Genomic DNA, 20,474 nt, shown 5'->3' on the forward strand with positions numbered 1-20,474 from the left:
GGATCCCTGTCAACACTCGGGACTGCACTTAGCTGTGAAGAGCCAGCCTGGAGGAGAGGTACAGGCTGCACCACTCTGCAGAGAGCTGGCCATCCCGGCGGAAGCAAAGACGCCAGCAGGCTGAGCCAGCTCAGGAAGACAGACAAGAGGGTGAGGCCTCCTGGTGGACTGGGTTTGTTGGGCTGGGGGCTGGGAGGGCGCTATGCAATTCCCAAGTCACGTAAAAAACTATACGCGTTTCAAGGAGGAGGCCACTTCCCAGCTCTAAATAATAGAAGCATCCAGAAGGGAGGAATCAGAGGCTTCTGCCAATTGATCTGGAGGCTGGGAAAAGGTCCCACAGTTATTAATAACCCCTGTGTTCTGGGAACTGATTTCATGCACCAGACAAAGGGACTAAAAAATTGCTCTTGAAGGCAAAGTGGTTTCAGCCAAAGCTCCACTTTCTGTTCTCCCAAGAAATGAGCATTTTTCTCCCCAGGAACGCTGAGAGCTGAGTGACCTCTTGATAAATCTGGGTGAGCCGTGAGCTGTGCCATTGATTGGCATTGGTATACGTCTACAAACTCTGTCTTCCTAGTGTCTCTCTGGGGGCGACCCCCATCTCAGCCTGCTCAGGGTGGGATTGGGGCGAAACAGGTGCTTGGGTGGCTTCTGGGAACCAGAGCTGAGCGTGTACCCACTCAGGGCTGGAACCCTAGAAGATAGAAACTATGTTAATTCATCCTTGCAAAGTTAGTGCCGTGAACTTCACCTTGTTCGACAGGGATGGTGCAGGGATGTTCACTCCAGGGCTGTCCTTGGGCATGTCTGGGCCCACTCAGCAAGGGGTTACAAACGAATAGATGAGAGACCTGAGGAAACACTGTTAGAAGTGATGGTCAGCTCCCTTCACTCACTCACTAACCTGTGAGCAACTTTTTTTTTTTTTTTTGGCCACACCACACAGCTTGTGGGATCTTAGCTCCCCAACCAGGGGCCCCGGCAGTGGACCGCCAGGGAATTCCCCAAACCATGAGCAACTTGACGGGAGGTCTGTGCTCCCAGACAAGACACAGTGCCCGTCAAGTTCAGCCACTTTGAGAGTGAATATTGAATGAATCGAGTGCTGTTGGAATGATTTCTAAAGACAGCTAAGCACTACTTATAACTCCCTTCCTGTGAGGATTTACTTCATCATCTCAGCCAAGGACAGAAGAACTATGCCTTTACCTTACCCCTGCCCTTCTACCGCTGGGGTCCCCAGTCTCCAAAGCAGGGTCAGGAGCAGGTATCCGCAGGAGAGTCACTTCCTTCTGGCCCTGCCACTCCCCGTTCAACGCTGGTCAGGTCCATGTTTCCTCTGTGAAATCAGTGTGCCCCGTACATTCAAAGGTAAATTCTTTTTTTTTTTTTTTTTTTTTTTTTTTTTTTTGCGGTATGCGAGCCTCTCACTGCTGTGGCCTCTCCCGTTGCGGAGCACAGGCTCCGGACGCGCAGGCCCAGCGGCCATGGCTCACCGGCCCAGCCGCTCCGCGGCATGTGGGATCCTCCCGGACCGGGGCACGAACCCGTGTGCCCTACATCGGCAGGCGGACTCTCAACCACTGCGCCACCAGGGAAGCCCCAAAGGTAAATTCTTATTCTTTACGATTCCTTTCCTCCGGCCCCTCTGTCTGCTGATGAGAAAGTAGACAGTAGGTTTTCTAATTCTCTCAGAGCCTCCCACCTAGGCTCCTGCAAAAGCTACCCAGTGGGTCTTTTGTCCCTTCCAACTCATTTTCCTTCCTGTAGGAAGAGCGATTTTATTAAAACACAATCTGAAACGGGTAAAATTAAAAAGACCGATGTCAGAGAAAGACAAATATCATATGATATCACTTATATGTGGAATCTAAAATATGATACAAATGAACTTATCCACACAACAGAAACAGACTCACAGACATAGAGAACAAACTTACGGTTACCCGAGGGGATAGCGAGGGTGGGGGAGATAAATTAGGAGTCTGAGATTAACATACACACACGACTATATATAAAATAGATATCCAACAAGGACCTACTGTAGAGCACAGGGAACTATATTCAACGTCTTGTGATAACTTACAATGGAAAAGAACCTGAAGAAGAATATACATTCAGTATAACTGAATCACTTTTCTGTGCACTTGAAACTAACAAAACATTATACATCAACTCTACTCCAATAAAAATTTTTAAAAAATTTCACAACAGACCAAGAGTTGACCTGGACGTGGAGGAACTGGAATGCTCACACATTTTAGGTGGGACACAAAATGACCACTTTGGAAAGCAGTTGGGCCGTTTCTTACAAAGTTAAACATACACTTACCGTGTGACCGGGCGATCCCTCTCCTGGGAATTTACTGGAGACAAATGAAAACACATTCATACAAAAACCCACATTATTTTTTTTAATAGACTATTTATCCATAATAGGCAAACACTGGAAACAACCCACACGTCCATCCACTGGTGAACAACCGCGGTCATCCACACAATGGAATACGAATTAGCAACTAAAAGGAATGAACTACTGATCTGTACATCAAAATGATGAATTTCAAAAGTATTATACAAATGAAAGAACTTAGACATGGGACACCACATACTGTATGATTTCATTTATATGAAATTGTAGAAAAGGCAAAACTGTTCTTTCAGAAAACTGATTAGTGGTTGCCCAGGGCTGGGAATGGGGAAGGGGATGGACTGCAAAGGGCACAAAATAACTTTTTCGGGTGATGGTGGTTTTACAACTGTATATATTTGTCAAAATTCATTGAATTTCTTACTTAAAACTGGTAAAATTTGTTGTCTATAAATTGTACCTGAACAAAGCTGATTTTTAAAATAAAGGCATAAAACTACTGTATATAAAACAGATAACAAGGTCCTACTGAATAGCATGGGGAACTATATTCAATATCCTGTGATAAATCATAATGGAAAAGAACATATACAAAAAGAATATATACATATATATATATACACATATATATGTATAACTGAATCACTTTGCTGTGCACCTGAAACTAACACAACATTGTAAGTCAACTATACATCAATTTAAAAAATAATAATAAAAAATGAAGGCATATAATAATGAAAAACAAAAACCCCATAGTCTACAAAAAAATTGAAGAAGTGATAGAGGATTGCACAATGTGGAGACTTGACACAAGATCTGTTAGGAGGCAAGCAAGTTCCATCTGGTGAGGGGTGGTGTTTGGCCTGGTGTGGGAAACGGAGCCTCGTGTAGTACTCTTCTAAGGCCGTGGTTCTCAGGGCGTCAGGATAGCTTGGAGAACTTGGCAAAAACACAAAGTCCCAGGCCCTCCCCTACTGTAATGAGCTTGGGCCCCTGTGCTGCTTATGAGGCCCTAGCCTTATCGGACTTCACTTGTTTCATCAAGGTCACCCTGCTTGGCCCCTCAGAGCTTGGGTCACGTTCTTTCCTGGAATGCTTGAGCAACTTTCTGATACCCAAGATTGGGTTAGGTCCACCTGCTATGCCCATGGCTTACTGTACTTGCCTTTCATCAGGTATACCACTTATTAAAAAATTTATTTTATTGAGGTATAGTCGATTTACAATGTTGTGTTAGTTTCTGCTGTACAGAAGTCATTTGGTTATACGTAAATATACATTATTTTTCATTATATTTTCATCCTGTTTATCACAGGATATATATATATTTTTATAGTAATCTTTTATTTATTTATTTTTATATTTATTTTTGGCTGTGTTGGGTCTTCGTTGCAGCGAGAGGAGGCCACTCTTCGTTGCAGTGCGCAGGCTTCTTATTGCGGTGGCTTCTCTTTTGTGGAGCACGGGCTGTAGGTGCGTGGGCTTCAGAGTTGTGGCACGTGGGCTCAGTAATTGTGGCTCACAGGCTCTAAAGCGCAGGCTCAGTAGTTGTGGTGCACGGGCTTAGTTGCTCCACGGCATGTGAGATCTTCCCGGACCAGGGCTCGAACCCGTGTCCCATGCATTGGCAAGTGGATTCTTAACCACTGCGCCACCAGGGAAGTCCTATCACAGGATATTGAATATAGTTCCTTGTGCTCTACAGTAGGACCTTGTTGTTTACCCATTCTATATAATAGTTTGCATCTGCTAATCCCAAACTCCCAATCAAACTGTCCCCCGCCCCCCTCCCCCTTGGCAACCACAAGTCTACATATACCATTTTTATAATTGCCTGTTTGGTATCTGTCTTCTCCACTGGACAGTAAGCTCTGTGATGGCTGGAACCGGGTCACTGATGCCGGGAACCATGCCTGACACACTGGAAATACATCTGCTCTCTGATCAGGGTCCTGAAGGGATGTCCAGGGGGCCCAGTAGGTGGAGCTGAGTCAGCCCTCTCCTTTCAAAACCACATATAGACACATATAGACTAGTCTTCTCAGCAACAACACAGGTGGATAATGGGTTTTCCTAGTAAACTAAGTTTTGAAACAAATCCAGTTGTGGGGCTTGTCCTCCAAAGCATAAGCTTCTCTCCATGTGTGTGTGTGTGGTTTTCTTTTAATTTAATTATAGTTGATTTACAATGTTGCGTTAATTAGAACAATGTTGTGCTAATCCCAAACTCCCATGTACGCTTAAAATTTTTTTAATAAAATTTTATTTTATGTAAATTGTATCTCAATAGAGCTGAGTTTTGAAAATGACAGAAAGACAGGAAGTGCTTTTTTAAAAAAAAAAAAATTATTTATTTAGGCTGCGCCGGGTCTTAGTTGCAGCACATGGGATCTTCCTTGCGGCATGCGGACTTCTTAGTTGCGGTGTGCCTGCAGGATCTAGTTCCCTGACCAGGGATCGAACCCGGGCCCCCTGCATTGGGAGCGTGGAGTCTTATCCACTGGACCACCAGAGAAGTCCCAGGAAGTGCTTTTGGAATACCAAGAAAGGGAAAATCAATTTACAGTTTTGATCCCTACTTAAATTTTTTAAAAAATTTTATTTATTTATTTATTTATTTATTTACTTACTTACTTATCTTTGGCTGTGTTGGGTCTTCATTTCTGTGCGTGGGCTTTCTCTAGCTGCGGCGAGCGGGGGCCACTCTTCATCGCGGTGCGCGGGCCTCTCACTGTCGCGGCCTCTCTTGTTGCGGAGCACAAGCTCCAGACGCGCAGGCTCAGTAGTTGTGGCTCACGGGCCTAGTTGCTCTGCGGCATGTGGGATCTTCCCAGACCGGGGCTCGAACCCGTGTTCCCTGCATTGGCAGGCAGATTCTCAACCACTGCACCACCAGGGAAGCCCTAAATTTAAAATTTTGCCATTCTTTCATTTATAGATCGGAGGTGGCAAAAAGTGCACCGAATGTAGGATTTCGGGTCCAACAGACTCGGGGAATGTGCTCCCACCTGCAAAAAAGCTCTGTGGCCTGAGCCATTTGCCTTGTCTGTCTGTGTCTGAGTTGGCTTGCCTGTGTGATTTTGTTTTTCTTTTTAGCCTTTGTTTTCCTTTTCTTTTTTTCCTGTGTGATATTTTTGCATCAAAAAAAATAAATGAAACTCATATGCACATGCTTTATGGATCCTACATGAGTATGTTCAAAGCTTCTCCCAGGACCTGGTATGTATTCTAAGTAACATCAACCTCCCCGGCAATACGTGTCATAAATAAAGTGACATGAAAGTCTGTTGTTTATTTATTTACTTATTTATTTATATTAATTGTTATTGGAGTAGAGTTGATTTACAATGTGGTGTTCGTTTCAGGTGTACAGCAAGGTGAATCAGGTATACATATACATGTGTCCACTCTTGTTTAGATTCTTTCCCCATGTAGGCCATTACAGAGTCCTGAGCAGAGTCCCCCGTGCTGTACAGCAGGTCCTTGTTAGTTGTCTATTTATAGTGGTGTGTATGTGTCGGTCCCCGTCTGCCCGTTTGTCCCCCAACCCCTTCGGTAACCACAGGTTTCTGTCTTGTTTCTGAGGAACACGCGGGAAGCTACACAATGTACTGAAAAGCAGAACGTATTTTCAATTTTTTCTGAACACACAGCTTTTGGAAGGAAAAACAAAGACCTTCTTAGCCCCAGGCCCGTGTTGCGCTGAATGCGTGCGAGGTCCTTACAGCGGCAGAGAAAAAAGCTCCGGCTCCTTGACCCCCAGAGCTCCTGGAGGGACAATGAACCGTCCCCCCGCCCTCTGCACAGGTGACCTTTACAGCCTCCACAAAGGGTCAGTGTCCCTGCTGGTGAGCGCGCGGGAAAGTCTTCACTGACACATACCTGCTCGGTGATTTGTTGGCCATTTTTTCCATGCAGCAGGCAGCTGTGGGTAATGTTTAACCAGAAAAAGAGGGGCGAAATTATTCAAGACATGTTTACAATGCAAACGGGAGGCGGGGGAGACTCCCCCATTGGCCACACTGGGGGGTGGCAACAGTCTGTGTGGGCTTGCTCGCATTTTCCTAGCAAAAGCAGGTGTCAGGCACACACCCCCCCCGCCCCCCTGCAGGCTTCCTAGAGCTGTTGCCCTCAGTTTGCTGAGACTTTTGGAAGCCCCGTTTAAAGGCAGCAACACCTGCTCACAGGAGGACCGCAGGAGCAGCAGAGGGAGATTTCTATCTCCCGAGCTCCCTGGGGTGGGAGGGATGTTCTGCAGCTCCTGCGCCCGGCCACGTCAGCCCAGCAGGACCAGGTGGCTCCGGAAACCCGCTTCTTTCCCAGGCTCCTCTCTGACAGCATAATTTCCAATGCTCTTTGTTCTGATAAGACTTGACTCTTAAGCCTGTAGTCTCAAATCTGCCAGTTTTTAAAACTCTGTCACCTGTATCTGTCAGCCCATCTTTGGTTATCTGTCACAGAAGCTTAATTCAAACTGGTTTAAGAGGGGGAGAAAAGAAGATAATGGCACGACTTACGGAAGAGTTCAGGGGGCCAAGCACAGATCAAGGATGCATGGTTAAGAGCAGGCCAAGGACTCACATGGGAGGAATTTATGTTACACAAGTTTGGATGCTACGAATCACAGGAGAAGTTTGACCGAGGCTCCCTAATCATCAACAACAATATTATGGTCTTCTCAAATTCATAATAATAGTTAGAGGCTTCCCTGGTGGTTCAGTGGTTAAGAATCCACCTGCCAATGCAGGGGACACGGGTTCAAGCCCTGGTCTGGGAAGATCCCACATGCCACGGAGCAACTAAGCCCGTGCACCACAACTACTGAGCCTCCGTTCTAGAGACCGTGAGCCACAACTACTGAGCCCACATGCCACAACTACCGAAGCCTGTGCGCCTAGAGCCCGTGCTCCGCAACAAGAGAAGCCACTGCAATGAGAAGCTCGCGCGCCACAACGAAGAGTAGCCCCCGCTCACCGCAACTAGAGAAAGCCTATGAGCAGCAACGAAGACCCAACGCAGCCAAAATTTAAAAAAAACAACCAAAAAAACAAAACACTGAGATTCAACACTCTTCTTTTGTTAGTTGATAGAACAACTGGACAAAATTAGTAACACTAACACTATCAACTAACTCGACCTGGTTGGCACTTAGGGAACAGTTCTCTTAACAACAGCAGAATGCGTATTTCTGTCAAATGTACATGGACTATTTACCCATATAAATAATATTATGAGCCATGAAACAGGTCTAAATAAATTTAGACAGGATTCAAATCAAAGTATGTTATCTTTATACAATGAAATTAATTTAAAAAATCAATAATGAAAAAAATCTGGAAAATTCTCAAATATTTGGAAACTTAATAACATACTTCTAAATAATCCAGGTCAAAAAATAAGGCATAGGGAAATTAGAAAATCTTTTGAACTGAATGAAAATGAAAAAACAACATATAAAATCCTACAATGCTATTAAAGCACTGCTTATATGAAAAAATTATGGTCTTCTATGAACCTGGGTCTTGTTGCCTCGTACCCTCTAGTGGGGTCCTCTGTCTTAACCTTGTCCCTGAATATCTCAAATATATAATTCTTTTTTTAAAATTAATTAATTTATTTATTTTTGGCTGCGTTGGGTCTTCGTTGCTGCACGCGGGCTTTCTCTAGTTGCGGCGAGCGGGGGCTACTCTTCGTTGTGGCGCACGGGCTTCTCATTGCAGTGGCTTCTCTTGCTGCAGAGCACGGGCTCTAGGTGCGCGGGCTTCAGTAGTAGTGACTCGCTGGCTCTAGAGCACAGGCTCAGTAGTTGTGGCGCGTGGGCTTAGTTGCTCCGCGGCATGTGGGATCTTCCTGGACCAGGGCTCGAACCCATGTCCCCTGCACTGGCAGGCGGATTCTTAACCACTGCCCCACCAGGGAAGTCGCCGGCGTTCTGATTAAAGGCAACTTTCCTTCCTACCAACATTTGTCTCTCTCTAGAGCATTGATTTTGAGCGGTGAGTAGCCGGACCTGAGTTCAGGGACATCTCCAGGCGGATGTCTGATAGGCACCTCTGACTTCTGCCTGACATGTAGCTCCTGGTCTCTGTCCTTCCTTGAAGCATCTTCCTCCCACAGGCTTCCTCATCTCAGTGCAGCTCTGTTCTTCCAGATGCTCTGCTCAAAATCCTTGGTGTCGTACTTGACCCCTCCTTCTCACTCTCACACCTGTGTCATCAGCAAATCTCGCTGCCACCTTCACAACATCTTCGAAAGGTAAGCGCTCCTTGCCTCCTCCGTTGTATCGCCCTGGTCCAGCCCACCATGGACGCCCACCGGACGATGGCTAGGGTGTCAGCTTCCTCCTTGGTGGCTTTTCAGTCTATTCTCAGTATAGCAGGGATCCTTTAAAAATGTAAACCCACCAGGAGTTCCCTGGCAGTGCAGTGGTTAGGACTTGGTGCTTTCACAGCCTAGGCCAGGGTTCAGTCCCTGGTTGGGGAACTTAAGATCCTGCAAGCCACGAGGTGCAGCCAAAAAAAAAAAAAGAAAAAAGAAAATCCACCAATGCTCATCATGTCACACAGGGTCAAGGCCAAGAATGAACAATGTCCTCCAAGGACCGGCCCCGTATGGCATCTCTCTCCTCTCCCTCTTCACTGAAGACCTCATCTCCTCACACCACCCTCCTTGCCAACGCTGCTCCAGCTGCATTGGTCTCCTTGCTGTTGCTGGACTAGCCAGGGCTGCTCCCACCTCTGGGCCTTTGCACTTACGGTTCCCTCCACCTGGAAAGATCTCTGCATGGCTCGCTCCCTTCCCACGTTAAGGGGTCTCTGCTCAGATGTCAACTTCAAAGTGAGGCCTTCCTGACCACCCCCTTAAAGGGGCAGCCCCACTTCCACCCCTAGAAGTCCCTGTACCCTTGTCTTATTTTTCTCCACAGCAGTGACCACTTTCTGCACAGTATATATTTCTCTTACTTCTTTGATAATTGCTCGTCTCACAGTACTAGAATGTAAGCTGCACGAGGACAGGAGTTTTTGCTGTTTGTTTTTTTTTAATAGTAGTTGCTTTACAATGTTGTGTTAGTTTCTACTGTACAGCAAAGTGAATCAGCTATACGTATACATATATCCACTCTTTTTTTGGATTTCCTTCCCATTTAGGTCACCACAGACCACTGAGTAGAGTTCCCTGTGCTATACAGCAGGTTCTCATTAGTTATCTATTTTATACATAGTATCAGTAGTGTATATATGTCAATCCCCATCTCCCAAGTCATCCCACCCCACTCCTTCCCCCTTGGTATCCATACTTTTTTTCTCTACGTCTGTGTCTCTATTTCTGCTTTGAAAATAAGATCATCTATTAGATTCCACATATATGCATTAGTATCCAATATTTGTTCTTCTCTTTCTGGCTTACTTCACTCTGTATGACAGTCTTTGAGGTCCATCCATGTCTCTACAAATGACCCAATTTCATTCCTTTTAATGGCTGAGTAATATTCCACTGAATATATGTACCACATCTTCCTTATCCATTCCTCTGTCGATGGGCATTTAGGTTGTTTCCATGTCCTGGCTATTGTAAACAGTTTTTGCTGGTTTTTGTTCACTTTGAATCCCTAGTGCCTGACACATGGCCAGGACTCAGATATGTTTTGAGTGGGTTAGTTCATGTACCAGCATTGTCTCAATCACTGGGAATGCAACCAGAGTAAGACAGAGCTCCCACCCTTAGTAATGCGGGTACCTGGGGTGGGCTGGGGAGATAGACAATTAGAATAACAGTAAACAGACGATGAAGGGGAAGGAAACAGGGCCTCTTTCTTCAAGGGACTGGGGAGCTTCCTGGGGAGGCTGGTGGGCCAGAACACAGTGAGCAGATTAACAGGACGGGACAGACTGGCTTTTCCCTGGGTACCTTTTGCATGTATTAACTACACAGGCAATGACTTAAATTGAAAAAAGAGGAAAAAGTCACCAGGAAATCATAAACAGTGAGCTGTTTGACTAACCTATGCCTTTATACGACTGGTTCTACATTAACATCAGTCAGGTAACGGGCTACATTACATATTTGCAAGGTAGGAGACACTTATTCAATTTGCATTTACTAAACGACTTATTTGCATTTTTAATTTAATTAATTAATTAATTTATTTTTGGCCACGCTGCGTGGCATTTGGGATCTTAGTTCCCAGACCAGGGATCGCGTCTGTACCCCCCGAAGTGGAAGTGGGCAGACTTAACCACTGAACCATCAGGTAAGTCCCTGCAATTTTTATTATACAAGGCAAATGCATCGGCAGTGATTTTTTTAAAAGCCAATTAGAAGAAAGCCGCAATATTTATCATCTAGCTAAGTGTTAAAGCAGAAATAGAAGAAAAACATGACACTACCCTCCTTCAGAAGAAAAAAAAATCATCAATGATGATCCTGTATCCCTGCCAAAAACCATCTGACTAGTTTCTCTCTTGGATGGGTAATTAGGATTGTTTCCTTAGTTCCTCTTGCAAAAGTTGTGCTCCTCCCCCCATGCCAAGGCTACAGTTCTTCCTTTTGGAGCTCACATCACAGGAGAACCTGTGAATGGAGCTGCCAGAGACCAGCAGCATCGCTCAGGGCACATTTGCTACGGAAACTATGTTTGGAAAGTATCAAATGTCTGAGCTTCTTTTCCTGGGCACCGTAGGGTTGACAGCACTTATTTATAATGGGAGATTCTAAACTTGGCCACTTATCAGCACAGAAATGTAACTTCCATATCATGGCTACAGATTCATCTCCTTCTTTCTGTTAGCACACAGAAGCAGAGCAGGCCGCCCGGTTACTTGGTGAGCAATTTAATTCTAAACAGATTGGTTCCTGGGACAGGAGAAATTTGTAGATAAGCATGTGAAATATTCCCTAATTGGATCAATGGGACAGTAGCTCTCCACCCAAGTGAAAACCTAACTTCCCAAACAACTATGTTTTGTTTGTTTTTGCTCCGAGAGGAAAATGGCCAGAAATACAACACCTAGCTATAACTTGAAAATAATTCCAAACGTTGAGATTTACTAATTGAAATAGAAAAATGCACCAAATCTTAAGTCCAGTGTTTACTTCGTGCTTATAATTCAGGCCTCAGGAATAAAAAAATAAAACTAAATGAGCACAGAGAGTGCAGGATAGGAGATACTCTGAACACCATGGGCTAAAGATGTTTACAGTGATGATGACAGTAAAGCCAAGTTTTTGTATGAAATCTTTAAAATACAGCCACCAGGGCTTCCCTGGTGGCCCAGTGGTTGGGAATTCGCCTGCCAATGCAGAGGACAGAGGTTAGAGCCCTGGTCCGGGAGGATCCCACATGTCGTGGAGTAGCTGGGCCCGTGCGCCACAACTACTGAGCCTGCGCTCTAGAGCCTGTGAGCCACAACTACTGAGCCGCGAGCCACAACTACTGAAGCCCATGCGCCTAGAGCCCACGTTCTGCAATAAGAGAAACCGCCGCAATGAGAAGCCCGCGCGCCACAACAAAGAGTAGCCCCCGCTCACCACAACTACAGACAGCCCGCGCACAGCAACGAAGACCCAACACAGCCAAAAATAAATAAATTAAATAAATAAAATTTAAAAATCCTTAAAAAAAATACAGCCACCAAATTCTAATACACACTGGGGAACACCAAATTATAAAACCATTTACCTATAATTATTGCTCAATGACCCTAAGCTGTGCTTGTTCATAACTACATGCAAATTTATAAGCTAAAAACTTTCATGGTTCATGTCATCAGTATGTTGTATTACTGGTGATCTGAAATCCTTTGGCAAATTCATTTTTAACAATAACCAATTACCCAAAGGATGTTATTAAGCATTCAGTTGCTTAAGAGTCATTTCATAGTGGCAGTTTCTGTCTCTAGTTGTCTAGAAATTAGTGCTGTGTGTGTGTGTGCGTGTAAAATGATGCTTCCCAGGGAGGTTTTTTCTTTTAATATTTATTTTATTTATTTATTTGGTTGTGCCGCCTCATTAGTTGTGGCATGCAGACTCTTAGTCGCGGCATGCATGTGGGATCTAGTTCCAACCCAGGTCCCCTGCATTGGGAGTATGGAGTTTTAACCACTGCGCCACCAGGGAAGTCCTGAGATTTTCTTTTTAATTGAAGTATAGTTGATTTACAACGTTGTGTTAATTTCTGCTGTACAGCAAAGTCAGTTATACATATATTCTTTTTTTTAATATTCTTTCTCATTATGTTTTATTACAGGATATTGGATATAGTTCCCTGTGCTATACAGTAGGACCTTGTTTTCTTTTTTTTAAATTTTTATTGGAGTATTGTTGATATACAATGTTGTGTTAGTTTCTGCTGTACAGCAAAGTGAATCAGTTATACGTATACGTATATCCACTCTTTTTTAGATTCTTTCCCCATATAGGCCGTTACAGAGTATTGTGTAGAGTTCCCTGTGCTATTCAGTAGGTCCGGGCCTTCTTGTTAACCCATTCTGTATATAACAGTTTGTACAGGGATGTCTTTTTTTTTTTTTAAAGTTACCATTAGGGTTAATCTCTTTAATAATTTTGCATTTTGCCAGGCTCCTTTTTTTAAAAAATTAGTTTATTTTTGGCTGCATTGGGTCTTCGTTGCCGCGTGTGGGCTTTCTCTAGTTGCGGCGAGCGGGGGCTACTCTTTGTTGCTGCACGCGGGCTTCTCATTGTGGTGGCTTCTCTTGTTGCGGAGCACGGGCTCTAGGCGCGTGGGCTTCAGTAGTTGTGGCGCTCAGGCTCAGTAGTTGTGGCTCGTGGGTTCTAGAGCGCAGGTTCAGTAGTTGTGGCACACGGGCTTAGTTGCTCCACGGCATGTGGGATCTTCCCGGACCAGGGCTCGAACCCGTGTCCCCTGAATTGGCAGGCGGATTCTTGTCTTAACCGCAGCGCGACCCGGGAAGCCCCGAGGCTCCTCAAGTGAATGGCGTAGATTGTGGATTTGAAGTGCCTGGGATCTACTGCCACCTAGCGTTCTGTTGCTGTCAGTTATTTCGAAGCCAAGCTCCTAAGAATGCATGCATCTCATTGGCCTCCTCCTCCCCAGCCTGCCCCAGTGCCCCATTTCTGCCTCCACTTCAATAAGTCACCAGGTCTTGTCAGCGTAAGGCTTTTGCGTCTCCTCTTTTTCCGAATGTCACTAACAATCTAGCTTGCATGCCCGTCCTTTTGGAGGGCATGAGTAATGGCTTGAGTAAGCTGAACTGGCTCACCATCTTTAAGCTCCCTGGGCTTCAGACTCCTCAGGATTCAGATGTATCTATTTCACAGGTTGTCCTGATTAAATTAGCTAATATGCTGAAAATGCTTACAGCAGTATTTGACACATGCGAGTATTTAATAAATGTTCCTTATTATCTCATATATCATGCCTGAGTCCTTAATGAGAATACAAGTATTGAAAATAGTCTGGGGGGAGGTCTGGTGGTCCAGTGGGTATGACTCCGTGCTCCCAATGCAGGGGGCGCAGGTTCGATCCCTAGTTGGGGAAATAGATCCTGCATGCCGCAACTAAGAAGTCCACATGCCGCAAGGAAGATCCCGTGTGCCGAAACTAAGACCCAGCACAGCCAAAATAAATAATAAAATTTGTTTAAACATTAAAAAAAAAAGAAGAAGAAAATAGTCTGGGGAATTCCCTGGTGGTCCAGTGGTTAGGACTCCGCTCTTCCACTGCAGTGGCCCAGGTTCAATTCCTGGTGGGGGAACTAAGATCCTGAAAGCCGCATGGTAAGGCAAAAAAAAGAAAACAGTCTGTATTACTTTCCATTTTATGGTCAGAAGGCAGAAATTGGGTTCCATAAGACAATTTGGGCTGCTTGTTTTGTTTCTATTCTGGAAAAAAGTCCTTCGCAGATATTTTCACCCAGCCATAGCTTATCTGTTTTTTAAATTGGAGTATAGTTGTTTTACAATATTTTGTTAGTTTCAGGTGTACAGCAAAGTGATTCAGTATTTTAGTTTATGTTTTACACTTAGGTCTTTGATACATTAAAAAAAATAATTAAAATCCCGCGGGCTTTTCATTGCAGTGGCTTCTCTTGTTGCAGAGCATGAGCTCTAGGCACGCGGGCTCAGTAGCTGTGGTGCACGGGCTTAGCTGCTCCGTGGCATGTGGGATCTTCACGCACCAGGGAACCCACGTCCCCTACATTGGCAGGCGGATTCTTAACCGCTGCACCACCAGGGAAGTCCTTTGATACATTTTGAATTAGTTTTCACAGAAGGTGTCAAGTTACTGTTTCCTATGATCAAAGTCATCTGCAAATGTTCGTCTTTTAATGTTGATCTGTAATCATATTTTATGTATTTCATCTTCTGAAATGATTTTTCACACCGATAGGTACTGTCAAGTACTGAGATCAATCCCCAAACATTTGATTTTGAGTATATTCCTCACTTTGAAGCCATTTGTACAATTCTCTCCGCTTCGTGTTGACATGCGCCCTTTAGCACGTCATTCATTACATTGCAGGTAGTCACCTTCAGCTGAAAGACAGCTGCAGGCCATCCATCCCACAGAATTTAATCCAGTTAGGATTTTGGAATAGATTTCCTTTGCACTTGTATTGAGGTCTGAAAAACACTGCTGGAACTGTAATTTGAGGTTGGAAACTATATCTGCTGCAAATTTGTGTGGGTATGGGGATCTCACTTCATTTTAACTTTTGACAGCACAGCAAGTATATAAAGCAGCAGGACATTTCTTGTGTTTAAGTGTTAGTTGTGATCAAAGTGACTTTAGCACCAATAAGTTTTGAATATACATGGTGCTTTGACTTTTAATTCTTAGTTGAACTCAGACTTAAATTCATTAAGAAACATCAAGTCTCCAGCAAAAGTTAATTTCCAAAGCCATTCAGCGTTCCATGACGGTAGAAATTGGTTCTTTTCATTCGGGAATTTGCAATCTTGGTGGTGAAGTCAGAGAGTCTCAGTAAAACTTTACCACAGCTAAGCCATCAAACTGCTGTGTGTGAGGTCAAGTCAGGACTTTAGCCTCTATTTCTATCAAAAAACTCCCGGAATCGAGTGATGATGGCTAAGGCCATAACAAATGAAGTACACCAGTGACACTATTGGTTCAGCAACAGGATAGACTCACATATTTTTCTTTAATTTTAGAAATTTATATAGTTTTAAAAATTAACGTACAGTAAAATTAGCATCTTATGTTCACATACATATTTTCTAAGTACTTGCTGGTGAATAACACAATACAACAGGTTTTAAACACTTTGCTTTCACAAACTGTGTTTGTCTAACTAAGCCGTTTTGTTTCACACATATTTTTATACCACCACTGGTTGTGGCACATGGTGGAAGATTCCACTCCAGGTTGTACTGATTTTTTTCTCAACTGTGAAAATATTTTTGCTTATAGTTGTTCCACACAGACTACCCAGAGAGGCTAATGCTTCAGTCATTTCTAGAGTGGTAAACTCTCCATGTGAGCCCTGGACTGAGGGGGTTCTCACAACGTGGGACGTCCAGGGTTACACCCAGAAAGGTTCTGGGCAAACCAGGCCGAGTTAGTCACGCTTGCCCGTCAAACTTGGCGAGGACTTTTTGAATAATGACTTTTTGAATAATATTCGGTTGAGCAGTATTGGGAACATCTTTTAACTCATCAAGAGCCAAGGAGGAACATTTGAAATCATTTGCCTTGTTTTTAAACGGACTCATATTGCTTCCTCTATTCAAGCAACTGTTCTTGCTAAAAGGCCGCGTCTTTAAACGTTTATTTTATCTGGACCCATTTCTTCAGCTGCTGCAATGACACAATTACCTTGTCATTGGTAGAAGGCTTTCCTTGCTTGCCTATCAAATAAGCCGCTTGGAAACTTTAATTACAGTCTCATTCTCAGTTTTGGGGGGGATCGAGAAATCGTGTGCTGAGATACTCCATTTAAAAAATTCTATTTCTTCTAGCTGTTGCTTTCCTGAGTTGGGAATACTGTGATGGGTACTTGGCTGGGTAGTGTCAACATATATTGTATCTTTTAAGCACAGCTGGAGGGTCACTGCAAAACAGACACGATGCTTTGCCAATCTAATTTAATAAAATAACCCACACTCCACCGCAAGCTTAAGTATGATACTAGAAGTCCACCTTCTCTTCTTGTTTTGACATGATGGGTATGCAATGGTTAAAAATACACAAAATTCATGGTCACGATACATGTGGCAAAGTGTGTCAAGCTAAAACCACGGCACTGCAATTTGTAGTGCAGCCAGCAGGAGTACTAAGCACTGAGGGACCACTCAAGGCCTCTATCACAACGAAACTCTTCTAGCACAAACGCAGCCATACACAGGCAGTAGGTCCATAAACGTGGCTGTAACCCAATAAATCTTGATCCATGAACACTGAAATTCACATTTCATAGAATTCCCACATGCTATGAAATTTACTCTTTTTTTTTGGCTGGGGGCTTGTGGGATCTCGGTTCCCAGACCAAGGATTGAACCTGGGGTCACAGCAGTGAAAGCCCGGAATCCTAACCACTAGGCCACCAGGGAACTCCGTAACATTTACTTCTAGATTTTTTTCAACCATTTAAAAATGTAAAGCAAAACTCTGCAGAAGGTCGGGCTTCGACCCAGTATAGTCAATCGCCTTGTGGTCCACAGGATGACCTACGGCATAGTTAGGTTTAAGCCACATGATTATTTCCGCCTACAGAAAGTGCAAAATTATGTATATACGTGTATCACACTTGTGGGCTAAGGAGATGCAGCCATCGGCATCACAGCCACTGCATGGGGACAGCTGCCCTATCTCGCCTACCTTGTATCAGTCTTTGAGCCACAGCCTTTGTTGTATCACACCGAGACTGGGGTTCATATTAGCATATGGTCAGCCAGGGTGACAATTTCCAGTCATAGCAATCAGTTGCCTTGGATATGGCCACAATGTATTCCAAATAATGCTAGCAAAAGGAGAAAACCTCTTTTCACACCATGTCAAGCATTTGTTCACTTGCTGCCCCGTCTCAGGGCAAATATGACACAGCATGTGAAATGTCTGGCTCCAACTGAATCTTGTCTGTGGAATAATGCCTTTTTCCTCTACAGTTTTTTGTAATGATTATATATAAAAGCAACAGATGCTTGTTTCCAAATTAGAACTTTGATGTTTAACTTCCTATTTAAAGAAGAATACCATTTTACATACTTGTGGTCATTCTGAATGTAGTTTTGAATTGTATCCTCTTCACCTTATTTACCCCACATACTGCAAAGTTTCATATTTTATTGGCCCATGGGGTTTCCGCTTGATTCATGATTTTCTCCCCACAAAATTTGAAAATCAAACCCACGCTACTTCTTCTGAAGATCCTAACCTAGTCCCCAGGAAAACATTCTTTAACTTCAACTCTGTTTCTTGTAGGAAATATCCATTGCCGCGATATATGCTCAAGATGGAATCACTGTCTCCCAGCTCCAGGGCACAGCACGCGTCAAGTGATGACAGGTGGTACCACGCCGCACTGGGGTGGCCGGGTTGTAGGTCGGGAACCGGGAACTATTCAAAACCCGACAGGCTGCACTGATGAGCTTACCTGCTGCCTTCCCAGAAGGGGACACCAGACGGACTTCCAGATCGACAAGTTCAGACACTGTTCAAAGAGGGAGGCAGTTCTGATACTCACGCAGCTCAGTGAACACAGGGCGAGCATACTCTTTGCGTCAGGGACTATCCCAGAGGTAGAACATGCCCTTTGTATATACTTAAACCCAACTCACCCAGCCCAGTATCTTATAAAAGTATATAACAAGTATTAGATGAAAAAAATGTTTGGTGGCAATGAATGTTTTTAATGAACCTGAATTAGCTGATACAAAAGCATATTTCAAGAGCATCAGAAACTTAAAGATAGTTGAAAAGGCGAAAACCAACAATTTTACTTCAAGACAGCCAAGTCCCCCTTGCATACAAAAAAAATATAGAAAAAGTTTACCTGGCGGTCACTGCTTGAATCTTAAAGTCTAATTCCAGATTGATGATACTGATACAGGATGTAGTTGTTAATTAATCCATGCTAGCCCACCCCAAACTAACTTAACATTGGTAAAAATGATCACATATATATATATGAATCCCTATTAATAGTGACGCTGCCTTCTCACCCTTCATACAATTTAATGTCCAGTTTCAGCCATCTGATGGGTCTAGCAGAGAACCACTTACATGGTCACTTAGTAAAGATTTTATTTTCTTTATTTGATGGTAATGACAAAGGCTACAGTCTAGTACTTAAGCTACCCAGGCAGAGCAACTAAAGGCAGCTATGAAAGCTGAAGAGAGCCGTAGAGACAGGGCACAGGCAGCGTGAGCCGGGCTGCTATGAGCTGGTGCTCACCCCTGCATTTCTGCGAGGGTGGGGAAGCCAAAATCACTGACTTCTCTCCCTGTTGACTTGAATTGACAGTTTTTTCTCCAACCATCTTGTTACTGATTGCATTCCACCTTATCTAGTTAAATACAAAGAATCAGCCTCCATAATAAAATCACCTTTTTCATAACAACCACCATACACAATACATTCAGAATTACTGGGTGCTTTTTTTTCGTCTTTTTTTCCTTGAACTTGTAGGCGTCTGAGTGTCTTTTGTTTCTTCTTTTACACCAGATATGGGCTGTTTGAAAACTATCTCATTATCTTTATCATCGTCATTCATTTTAGCCACTTCAGATTTTCGTTTCTCCAAAAATGTTGGTGTACAAACCGGCGTGGGGTCCTGGGTTCAACAAGTTAAAGATTATAATACATGAATGTGGGAAGATGTTAGGAATGACCCCCCCCATCACCTCCCCTCTCTTATTAAAAGTTACGCATATTATTTTAGGCCTGTTTCCATCTTTTGGTGATACAGCTGCACATAATCAAGAGCTTAGGTGCTTATCACACTTACTATGAAAATTCACAATTAATGGATATATGGTATGTTCCATGACAGAGTATTAGATGGAAGACTCTACTATGCCTGCTAAATCATCAGTAAGGGTTTACCAAAAAGTCCCAAGATTAAATGAAATTTTAGCAAAGTGACAGTAGCAGCAACTGCTTTTCCTCTTTTAAATTGTAGTTTCTGATTCCCAAAATTCTGAAGACCATCTTACCTGGCTATCCACAGTTTTCTCAGGAGTGTTAGAAGTGACCAAAGCCGCTTTTTTCTTCTTCTTACGTAAAGCCTTAAATAAATTTAAGAGACTTCATCAATCTGCATATTTATCAGCTATAGTAGTCTTGAATATATTTCCCCATTTATCTTTCTCTAATATCTGGTAGTTAATATGATAAATTAAAGTTTTACCTGGTGCTTTCTGGAATTTCGAGGACCAGTGTTTGAAGCATTTTCCTCATTTTTATGTAAGACCTTAACATAAGTAAACATAAAGAAGTTGTAAACTAGCAGTGTCACGTATGTACATTTTAAAACTTACCACTAGATCCTTATACATATTACGAATAAATTCTATATGACAGAGCATTTCAATTTATTTATTTGTTTGTTTATATGGGGGTACCAATTTATATGCGGATCAGGGCAGACTTTATTTTTTTTATTTTAAAAAATATTTTATTTATTTATTTGTTTTTATTTATTTATGGTTGCATTGGGTCTTAGCTGCGGCATGCAGGATCTTTATCGCGGCATGCGGGATCTTTCACTGAGGCGTGCAGGCTTCTCTCTAGTCGTGGTGTGCAGGTTCTCTCTCTCTAGTTGTGGCATGCAGGCTCCAGAGCGCGTGGGCTCTGTAGCTTACGGAACACGGGCTCTCTAATTGAGGCGTGCAAGATTAGTTGCCCTGCAGCATGTTGGATCTTAGTTCCTCGACCAGGGATCAAACCGGAGTCCTCTGCATTGAAAGCAGATTCTTTACCACTGGACCATCATGGAAGTCCCCAGAGCATTTCAATTTAAAAAGCAAAATCCACAAATACAGTGAATGATCTTAAGCAAAGGGCACAACTACAAAAGGGGCCTAACTGAGGAGCAGGCAGAAGTTGCAGAGGCTGAAGTGAAGGCCTAGAACCTGGAGCTGGCCAGAGAATCCTGCGTC

At 43.5% G+C, this 20,474-nt stretch overlaps 1 protein-coding gene and 1 long non-coding RNA gene across 3 annotated transcripts in view; one reads left to right on the top strand and one right to left on the bottom strand.

Annotated features, from left to right (window-relative positions):
- Window positions 1-20,474, top strand: part of LOC137226728 (uncharacterized) — a 22,704-nt gene continuing 2,230 nt past the window's right edge. Inside the window, exons 1-3 of one of the 2 annotated variants that reach the window (XR_010944494.1) lie at window positions 1-150; window positions 8,526-8,629; window positions 17,796-18,462. This is a non-coding gene — a long non-coding RNA (uncharacterized lncRNA). Of the gene's footprint in view, window positions 151-8,525; window positions 8,630-17,795; window positions 18,463-20,474 lie in introns of those variants that run through there. The other variant, XR_010944493.1, reaches the window with a different exon arrangement.
- NIFK (nucleolar protein interacting with the FHA domain of MKI67) overlaps window positions 18,203-20,474 on the bottom strand; it is an 11,786-nt gene continuing 9,514 nt past the window's right edge. The window contains exons 5-7 of the mRNA XM_067742205.1: window positions 19,724-19,786; window positions 19,530-19,601; window positions 18,203-19,147 (exon numbers count right to left, since the gene is read on the bottom strand). Coding sequence (XP_067598306.1) covers window positions 18,959-19,147; window positions 19,530-19,601; window positions 19,724-19,786 — 324 coding nt within the window. The 3' untranslated portion in view covers window positions 18,203-18,958. The remainder of the gene's footprint in view (window positions 19,148-19,529; window positions 19,602-19,723; window positions 19,787-20,474) is intronic.

Source organism: Pseudorca crassidens, chromosome 6 (assembly GCF_039906515.1).
Source record: "Pseudorca crassidens isolate mPseCra1 chromosome 6, mPseCra1.hap1, whole genome shotgun sequence".
Lineage (NCBI taxonomy): Eukaryota > Metazoa > Chordata > Mammalia > Artiodactyla > Delphinidae > Pseudorca > Pseudorca crassidens.